General features: G+C 39.0%; 1 protein-coding gene across 1 annotated transcript in view; it reads right to left on the minus strand.

Annotated features, from left to right (window-relative positions):
* The window catches only part of cadm2b (cell adhesion molecule 2b), a 168,376-nt gene extending 158,067 nt beyond the window's left edge, over positions 1-10,309 (minus strand). Inside the window, exon 1 of the mRNA XM_085370717.1 lies at positions 10,249-10,309. Within this exon, the coding sequence (XP_085226843.1) occupies positions 10,249-10,309 (61 nt within the window). The remainder of the gene's footprint in view (positions 1-10,248) is intronic.
* Between the last annotated feature and the right edge of the window lie 747 nt (positions 10,310-11,056).

The following is an 11,056-nucleotide window of genomic DNA, read 5'->3' on the forward strand; positions in this document are numbered from 1 at the left end:
CAAGTTTAATTTTAAGTCTAATTACCTTATTAAAATGCAATTTCTAAATATGGATCGCAGAACAGCAAGTCTGAAACTGGTTAGTTTGTGGATGCATCAGTTTCTAATTGTGATACATTATACTGCTGGTAGTGTTTTATTCTTTTATGTAAGGAGTTTGTTTGTTTTTTTCTTTTTTAGAGGAAGAGAAACATTGGTTAACATTTCTCTTGTCTGTTGTTTCTGTTTTGTTTGAATACAGCTTTTTAAAGCTACTAGTTCATAGGCAAAAGTTTTGTAATTTGTATTATACAAATTGCAGCAATTTCCCTTAGAGATGTGGATTCTTATTCTGTTTGCAACAAATTTTGCATTAATAAATGATGTGAAAGAATGTTGTAGTTTTCATTATTGACGTTTTTAAAAACTACAAATCAGGGTAAGCAATATTTTTTAAGTAAACTTAACTTAATTGAAATAGAGAGAAATTAACAATTTGATTGATTTGAATATAAGTTTGGGACATAAGTGTAAAGGAAACAAATTATTCTGGTACATTTAACACGACCTTAGTTGGACTTACTAATAATATTTGACTAAGACGTATCCACAACAGTTAAGTTAAAGTAGCTTAAAAATATATGTTGGTTTTACTCGCTTAAATTAAATTCAGTGTACTTAAAAAATATTTCTGGATTCAAACAAATTTATTTCGTGCAACCACTTGTCATAAAAAAATTGAGTAAATTGAACAAAACATTTTTTTCAGTGTACTTAATAATTAATAGTTTCAGCAATTTTAAAGGAAAAAAGAAAAACATGCAGGAGGTATGCACCACTGTAAACCAATATCCTTCTATATGGTGCTGATTAGGCATATCAAGCAATCATACATGTTTTTTACCTATAGACAATTACTTAGTTAATCAAAAAATAATTAACACAAGTAGAAAACAATTTGTATCAAAACCTATTAAAACAGATGTACATTTTCCACACAACATCATCAGTTTTGATGATGAATGAAGTGATATCTAAACTCATTACAACAAAAGACCTAATATTTTCATGAACGCCAACATTTGCCACTTCATTGTGCATTCTCTAAAGCTTGTCAACAGCTGCCTACGCACCGAGAACTCATCTTACTTAATTCAGATCAAAACTTTGTACTTGGAAAGAAAAGCTCGTGTGCACTAAACTTGCATATCAATAGTCATAGCTGCATAAAATGCGCACAGAGCCCAACAAAGGCTCCACAGCTTGTTGTCCGCCATTGTTTGCACACTCCAAAACGACCCTGACATAACTCAAAACAAGCATGGTCACTCCTGGTCAGGCTGCCAGGTGTTTGGTTGCAGTGCCATACCTCAGGCAGTCAATCATTCTCTTTGGAAGCCTCCCAAACGTTCACAGCAGAAGCAGAGAGGGACATTTATCACAGCAAACACATAATTATGTGCACAATATTTTATGGTCAACACTCAGCATTAAACACTATCAGAACCACAACTGCTTTTGAAAGGATGTCTACTATGTTGTCAAAGGACAACAGAATGAAAGTTGACATAGCTTCTAGGTAGGAAAAACGGATTATATAGCTGGTTGGTCATATGGCGGTCATCTCTGAACAAAAAAAATATTAACTTTGTTCATAGAGACTGCAGCAAAAGGAGAAAGGGGAGATCATCACACAGGGTAAATGAGATTCACAGGCTCATCCATAGTCGAGCACAAAGCCCACTTCAACAGAGATGAGGGCCAAGAGAGATTGATAAAGGTCAACACCGCAAACTGGCATAAAATGAAGTATAGGCTTCATTTCAGGCACAATATTAAAATGTAGGGACTGTATAAACCTCTTGCAGAACACACGTCTACCACCTTCTCAGCAGCACAGCAGAAACTCATTCATCAAAGAAATCAACACTATTTTATTATATTTTCCAAAGATTTTATTCAAGTCTGTGAATTATTTTTTTAGAATATTTTTCGACCATTCCCTTTTCTCTGAAAATTGAATGTGTAGCTCACCATTAAATAGTTAGAGAGCCTTGAACTACTTAGAACAATATTAAATAAATGTCCACTAGGCTCAATTCTGCTGTTTGTTAAGGATGTTTAAACCTTTAAAGGTAAATGCATTACAACTGAATCCCAGAAACAGTGAAAACACTGCAACATTAAGACATTTGATTTTTGTTTTGAGTGTTTATTCAGTTCTGTTTACACCACAATCTCATTTTTTCTATTATGTGCTTGATAGCTACAGTGAATTGCAGGGTCAGCATCATCACCTGCACAGTAAACGTCTAGTTATTTTATATACAATACTCAATGTGGCTGCAAATGATGATATAATATCCTCTCCCGACTGTGAAGTCTCACAGTATAAAACCTGAGATTTGTGACATAACACTTCAAATGCTCCATAGGTCCCAGCTTTAGCGGGAAGTGGGAAATGTTTTGACTCATCTGTCTGAAATCATAGGAATATATGTAAATTCTGTTTTATATCGGATACCCCTTTAAGATGTGTGAACACGGGCACCTCTTCAGGAAGGCAGCGACTGATGTAAGCACTGCTTTTACCTATTTTCAGTGTGACCAACTGTGGCATTAGACTTATCATGAGTATCTTGGAACGGGCTCCTTGGGAAGTAGAAAAATCTCTTAACCTTTTTCGTTTAAATACAGGTCAAAATAATCTTTAATAGTGTAATTGCCCTTTCAGTCTATCAGCTTCATTGCTGAGCTTATACCCACTCAGAGGGGGCATGGTGTGTAAAAGTGCTATGACAAAGAGCTTGGCAAAGAGAGACTGACAGCACGCAGAATATAGTTGAGGCAGTGAGCTGCTAATCTTAAAGCCCCTTCCCCACTTGTCTGAGCACATTTGTCTCTGGCTTGAGGCTTATCCCTACAGATGTATATCTGTCAACAGAAAGCAAGCAGGGCAGCAGTGGCTCTTTTGGAGCACATTTGTCCCCTTTACTGGATTACCATTTGCAGTGGCATAAAGCACAGCATCAGAGCCAGCACTTGGCAGCTGGGAGACAATCTGCAGGGATAAGCTAACCCTCAGTAGTGGTGAACGGGTATCCGTGAATGTAAACCACCTTCCTCTGCCATACCTCGCCTTCAGCTCAGCCAGCTTATTCCTGCTGACTGATTATTCCAACCCACAGGAGATGCTCCCATGCATACGCTCACAGGTTCCCTGTGTGTGACATTTAGGGCTTTACTTTTGACTGGGTCGAATATGTATTTTTTTAAGAGATTTTAAATACACTTCAGTGCATGCTGGAACAAAACTCCATGCTCAGAAAAAGAAAAAAGGGGAAAAAAAGAAATGAGAAGTGGTGCACCAACTGCCATCCTATATTACACTCAAAATGATAAATCAGCAGGCAGGAGAGTTATTGATATCTATGTTGTAGCAGTGAAAGCTGCTGTTGGAATCAAACATTCTAACGGAAGAAATAACCACACTCCTCACAGCATCCTATAATAGGACACAATATCGTTTCCCCAGACAACTGCAGGGCTATACACGAAAGCAAAAAGCAGAGCCTTTGACGCTTGATTGAATCATATCCTCCGAAATTCATTTGCTTAGAATTTTGCTTTATACTTTGGGAACTGTTTGCATTATTTTTATCTTAGTGCAAGCAAAATTGTTAGAGGTGGGAGTCTTGCGCACTGACCAACAATAGTAAATGAACTGAATTTTTGTTATTTTGCTTGTGTTTGAAATTTTTCATATTGGTGGGTGCAAATGAAAACATATGAAGCCTGTCAAATGATTAATGTTATATAATTTTTGCATAATTATTAAGACAAATAAATTATATTTTCATAAAATCTAGTGAAACAAAATTGGAAAAAAAAAATTACTAAAGTTGAGAAACTAAATTAATAAATGTTGTTTCAGGCATGTTTATGGGGGTGGGAGTGGGGGTACTATAGGTAATGGGCAGTCTTTGTGATCAAGTCTAGTGTTGTACAGATGAAACAATAAGACTGTATGTATATAAACAATCAACAGAACCACCATGATACATATAACAGCCAGTGGCCAGTGAAGCCTGTCCTCTAAGCCTCAAACCAAACATTTTAGTCATCAGCATTATCATGAGCCTTCAGTATTCCAGTGCACTTTCAATCCAACTGTAGGCACAGCCTAAAGCATACCCTAATTTATCTTCTATTTACTCAAATTGGTCATATCATAATTTACAAAATGACTGGCATGCTTTAGTAAATAAGGCTTGCAATAACAGATGAGACCATAAGAGTATTTTCCTTCTTTTAGCAACCAGAGGAGTCACCTCCTGCATCAGGGTGGCAACCTGTCACAAGATTTTCAGAAATATTGACCTCTGACCCTTAACCTTGAGGTTAAGGTCACTGAGATTTTTAGTAGATACACCTATGGTATCAAATTAAAACTCCTACATTGCTTCGTTCATGCTTGGATGTCCATGTCGCCCGCCCGATCAGCCTTTTTACGGCCGAGGGGTAAAGAATTAAACCCTCATCCCATAAAGAATTACAAATCCCAACCAAGTGACCTATAACCTTTTCAAATTCAATCCTTTGCATAATTTCAATGTTGTAATCATTTTGAAGGAGGGGGGGTTGTGTTGTGTGTTGTATGGTTTCTGCAGTTTTGCGCTCACTAAGCAAGCTGACATTTGCAGGTTTAAAAATTTCTATAGTAACAACGACCTCCAACAATGTCAGTGTCAATGTTTCAGTTTAGAACTGTGGATAGAGTACTTATATTCCACAAAGTTGTGAATAAAACAGTATTTTCATACAGACTTGTGGTTTCTATAGGAGCACATACCATCAGCGTCAAAGCTCATAGTAAGTCTACTTTGGATGGTTACATGGCTATGGCTCATAATGGAAATCCATATGGAGAATGTGAATTGGATTTTTACCTCCAGAAGCTCACTATATTGCTCACAAATAAGAAACCTTTAACACAGCTCTTAACTCTCCACTTTCTCTTCACCAATGGGTAAAGAAGCTATCAAAGACTTTACAAGGAACTTTTGCATTTTTAATGACTAGCCTCAATTCCCTCACTAATCAGGGAAAAGATTTTTCCTGTGCATTATGAAGGAATTATTCATCCTCAATCACCTTGTCTCTTTTTATCTGTAGTTTTGATAACTGTCATTTTGATAGCGGATAAAATGCATAAATTTCATTTATTTTCTGCTTTGCCCTCATTAAGCCCCCAACCCAATTTTCATCTCCCATCACACAGACACACACACACACAATGGTCAAACACATACCAACGTCACCTGGAGGGGTGTACTTGCCCAAATGTCTTACAAGATAAGAAATGATGAAAGACTCGGTGCTCAAACAAAAGAAAAGTTCCCTTGGTGGTATGGGAGCTTTTTGGGCTCTGTATGAAAGAAAGTGATGAAACACTTGAGAAGAGGGAATGTCAGACCGAACCAGAGAAGCTGTGGCCAACAAGGAAATGTGAAGATCATAAGACCTACAGTACATCTATGACACAATCAGCCCAAGGTCTGCAAAGTGGCTAAGCATGGCGACGCCACATGGCTAATTAGCATTAGCCTGCCGTCTTACCTGCCTCTGACGAGTCTGTCTTTATTTGCTGGCTTTGGGAAATATACAGTGATACACCATTATCGCTACGTAGGTTAACACCAGTGCAGATACAGTATGGGAACAACATCATCATTGTCACACCCAAAGCAGGAGAACAAGGCAGGCCCTCTAATAAAGGGTGCGCCATACACTCTTTATATCTATCTGCCATAGAAGCATTTGAAACATTTGGGCAGTACAGCAGTTTATGGGCTGCAGCCATAAATAAGCCCAGCAATGAATTTAGGCAAATTCTAATAGTGTAGTTGTTCCTAGAAGGATGAGTCTGCATGAAATAACTCTCAGCATTACAGAGCATGAACAGAGCTGCTGAGGCTGAAGTCGTCTACAGAATCACTGCAGTGTGTGATGCGGAGCACTGCAATTTAACTGTCGATTAGGCTGTGATCACACAGAAAATGCTGCACCTTATTGCTTACACTGAGGAGGTTATGTTTTCAGTCCCATTTGTTTATTTGTCTGTTACAGGCTATGATATCGCAAAAACTGTTCAGTGAAATTTGTTAAATGGGTAAGCAATGAATGAGTGTAGCATCAGTTTTCTATGCACGCCAGATTTCTGTGTACAAGTATATCAGGATTTCATTTAAGAATTAGCAAAACCAGATAGGAAATTCTGTAAATATCTGCCACAAACTACTGGTACAAACCAATTTTAAAAAATCCTGGCACATGTATCTTGTAATTGTCCACCTGTGTGTATTTTGCATGAAATCATTTTTCAATGCATTTTGGTTTTTAAAATCTGGCTATTTAAATAACAAATTTGGGTGACTGTGCAGCCCAGAATGTACCCTGTCTTTTCTAGCTGTGTTGATTTCATTTGTTTCTCGACTTCTTACATTTCCACTAAGACAGAACTTTAGGTTTTAGCGTCCTGGGGCACAGGCCTGGGCATTGGATGCATCTAAGTCTAACCTAAGTCTCATAACATCAATATTTAAGAAGCCCTTGAAGTGGGCACTGTCAGAGCTCTTGGGCAAGATGAGAAAACTCTCTGTGCCCTGTTCTCTGCCTATTCATTACCCCAAATCTGATGCAAAGTGGGCTGTGAAAAGCATACTTTTTTTGCGGCTCTCTGAAATTACCAAGTAGTGAAATTAGAATATAACAAAACTACTTTGTCTCCTCTGTCCTCTAAAAAAAAACGAGTCCATTAATTCAGTCCTGTCTCCTAAAAGTCAGGTTCTCATTCATGAAAACAAAATTCTTAATTTCATTTTGGGGAGATATATTTTCCCAGAAAGCCACCGAAAGTATGTCTGTCTCCTGAAAAGGTAAGAGTACACTGAGTCTACAAACTAAGTATTCAATCAAATTGTTTCTACTATCTAAAAGTAAGCGCTTCCACAATAGAGGAATGTAAACTTTAAAAGAGAGGGAAAAGTCAGCATTTGGGAGATTGGTCAGCAGGGGATACAAATACAGCCAAGTTTTTGACAAGGAGACTGAAAAATGAGACTTGAATCTTGGACCATTTTTCAAAGTTTCACTTTCTTGCTGTGAAGTTAAGTATACACAAAGAAACATTTTGGTTAGAGTTAGCCACATAACATTTTGGTTTGGGTAAAAACAAACCCTTTTATAACTTTCACCACATGAGAAAAGCTCCATTTTTGGAACAGGTAGCCATGCTATCATTTTTAAAGGTGAGACACCGGCGCATTTTACATGCACTTGTTCACATCGCCACTAGAGGCTAGGCAACTTTAAAAACTTACTATAGGTTGTAAAAATGGATTCCATATCTATGTAATTGTTTTCTGTGGGAGTGGTTTTCAATATTAAGAAGCTGCTTCCTTATTCACAAGGGGTCGCCACAGCAGATGGATGCACATTTGATTTGGCAGATTTTTACACCAGATGCCTTTCCTGACGTAAGGGCATCCAGGGATTTGTGTATACGCCTGGTCTCAAACCAAGGAATTTTCACGTTGGATGAATGTGCTAACTACAACATTTTAGAGTGTTTGTCAGTACTGCATGGTTAAAAAAAAATCTACAAAATCCAGACTGAGAGTAGAAGGTGGATACCTTTGTTTATGACAGAAGTGTACCTGATTAATTGCTGGAAAATTTCAAAGGGATATATGTGCCATTTCAGAAAAAAATAATCTGTGAAATTGCATCTAACCCTTAAACTGCAAATGTATTTTGGAGGAAAGAGAGAGTTCAATGATTAGTCAATTGGTGTCCACTGTGTAAACAAACCACCATTAACCTGCAACACAAACATTTTTTAATACTCATAAATTGAGCATCAGCACAGGCTTACACTAACTACAAGGAGTTTTCCATGTATCCCAATAATTACAATTCACATCGTTCTTTTCCAAAGCATACCATAGGTTTTTAGACCAAGTACTTTTTTCTACCAGTGAACCCTTTTTTATTTATTTCAATATAGCTTTGAAAATCTTCTTCAAAAATATTTAATATGCTTCAGAAAGTAAATCTGGGACACAGAGTTTTAAGTCCACTTATGTGTTCTTGTAAGGCTCTGTAAGCAAGGACTATTTGATAAACTCTTCCATTTGGATGTTTGCAGAGTCTTTTTCACCTCCTTTAAAAACATGACTGATAGTTATATTTACAGGTAAATACATTTCCTACAACACAGCTTATAAAAGCAATGCTTTCAATGTCAATGCTCAGACTGAATGCACTATTAAAGCTACGTTTTCCCAGTGGTTGGTGTTGCAATACCAGGCAGCATTTAAAACAAAAATCAAGTTTTGTGTGTCAGCAAATTAATTTTCAAACTACACTGACTTGAACTGATGAAAAGGGTTGCAGAGACAATGGAAAGTCAGCTAAAAAGGCATGCTTTTTTAAAAAGAACACTTTAAATAAGCAGTTATGTAACATTACACAGTTTATAGTTAATGGACTCCAAAGCATGCTAAATCACGCATGGTCATTTAACTCGAATTCATATTCCTCTTCAGTGGGGTCACATTTAAGGCAACATGGCGGGAAGTGGAAGTGGCTGTCTGTATGATTAGATCACAGCTGTACACACCTCATAATGGAATTTCAATTTCCACAGCTCAGTGAGATCAGGTAAAAGTGTTGGACAAAATCCTGCTGAAGGAAAGGACAGCAAGAATAGCACAAGGCAACGTGCATCGGGGCAAAGTAAATAAGTATTTTTGCAATTTAAAGATACATTTCAAGTCAAACTTACACGATTTTTCACCATTAGGCTGTCCAGTAAAGCGATCCAACTACGTAGTTTATTGAACACATAACAGTCATGAGAGAAAAAGGCTATTTAACAGTAACGTGATCTGATACTGGAAAAACTGATTCATTTGAGAACTGATTTTTAATTCAATGATGTGATGTGCAAGTAAGCCTGACACATATATTATTGTTTAAAGGTGCTCTAATGATCTGATGGTCTGTGGTGGTAGTGGCATCATTCATGGAGTTGCTCAATAAAGGAAGTCAGCCTCAGACTTATGGAAATTAAACCACAGGCCGAGTTAATGTGATGAGGATGATCATAGGTCATTCTCGTTTTTATTATCAGCACAGTGTACTGAATCAGCACTGACAATGTCATCAATGTCATGTGGGACAACACGTTATTAAACTGGGGAAGACGGGGATATAACTGCTTAGATATGGTAGTTTCTCATATGAAGCCCCTTGACAACACCCCCCCCCCCACCACCGCCACCCCTTCCGGTAGGCGTTATGCGCACTGGTCGCCTATAGGGCGGTGGCTGCGCAAGCATGTCCAAGAGCGGGACAGTCTGTGGGGAGTTGGGGACTCGTCATGAGGCGACAACGATCCCTGGCTGCAGAGAAGCGTCATGCATGCAACCTTACCTGCGTCCCCAGCCGCCCAACTCTAAATGAGTAACTACATGGCTTGTGCCTCCTAAAGAATCCCTCCTAAAACACACACACACACAAGCACACACGCAAGGCACAGTTCTCGCTACATTTAACAGAGCTACATTTAACGAACGCTTAACGGAAATGTAGTCTTTGCCACATCGAAGACTTGTTATCACCTTTGTGAATTCAGTCATTTAAAGTCATGTGTGGAATGATTCAAAATGCCCAAACAAACGCGATGGCGTGACTTCATCGTGATCCGCTCAATGACACCGGACTCACAGGGAAAAAGACACACGCCACCGGTTACTGTAACATTCTTCTTTCTTTTTTCTCTTTTTTGGGCTTGCTCTGTCAGTTTCAGCGGGCATAGCCTAAACGGATGAACCAAGCAACCATGCGCGACAATAATCGACTCATCCGCAGCACGGTGTTTTATCTGTCACTTAATCCCGGAGGGAGTGCAATATATAAGTTGTCGCCGATGCAAAAACTTGTGCAGCCGCATTCTGCTTCTCATTGCGCCGCACAATTCAACTTCCAGGCATTCCAGCACACTCGGCTCTGACAGTGAACAACGACAGCTCGTCCTGCGCCTAAAACTGCTGCGCAAACACATCGTTTTATGGGAAAATCAACTCTCCCCTCACCGAATACTTGCACTCACGTGTGACATGATCACATATGATCTTTACACTTCACGCACCCACCACCTCCCCGCACACCACGCCCGTCTACACAGCAACATCCAGTGCTCACCTTTAAAGACGCTTGCACAGAGGCTGTAAAGGATGAACATCAAGTACTGCTTGGCAATCATATTCTTCTCTTTTCCTTCGCAATTCTACGTCAACACTCCACTCGCGTTTGACTCTTTTTATTCTGTCTTTATCTCTTCTCTCGTCAAGGTGGACTTATCCAGGTGAACGGCGCAGTTTCTGACTGACCGGAGTTACATTGATGAACTCTTGCCTTTTTCTGAGGAGTCCCTGTGTATTTTTCGCAGATCAGGGGGCAGTGATCACTGTAGTGAAGCAGGACGGCAGAGATGCTCGTCGGCAAAGTGCAGATCCTGCCTCCCTTTATTGCCTTTCTCTTTGACTCGCTGCAGAGAGCAAGAGTCCCGCCCACGCTTTTTGACTAATGAAGACGCTTCACCAATGGAGAACACCTAGAAATAGTTCTGATCTCCGGTACACTGTCGAAACAATTACGCCGTAGAGCGCAGTTACTTTGATACATCAGTTTCTAGAAGGGACATCGGTAGTCATGTGACAAGTTTTTTGTTTTTTTTTTGTTAATCTCATCCTTTTCTAAACACCACAGCAGAACAATAGGCCTCTGCAGGAATATGATTATAGTTTATGCATATGGGGAAAAATATAAGGATCCAGTCCTGGCCATCACATCACCGAGCCTCCAATGCTCTAAAGTGGAGGATCCTTGCTCTCTGTTTAGTGTCAGCAGACTGAACTAAAAAAGTGCAAAAACGACCACGCCAGAGATTTAATGCATGAAAATATGCCCACAGCTAGCAGAGCTAATTTAACAATTTTAGACAGTTCTA

This window comes from Diplotaxodon limnothrissa, linkage group LG14 (genome assembly GCF_057381915.1).
Source record: "Diplotaxodon limnothrissa isolate DT_005_m linkage group LG14, D_limnothrissa_male_GT1.1, whole genome shotgun sequence".
In the NCBI taxonomy this organism is placed as follows: Eukaryota; Metazoa; Chordata; class Actinopteri; order Cichliformes; family Cichlidae; genus Diplotaxodon; species Diplotaxodon limnothrissa.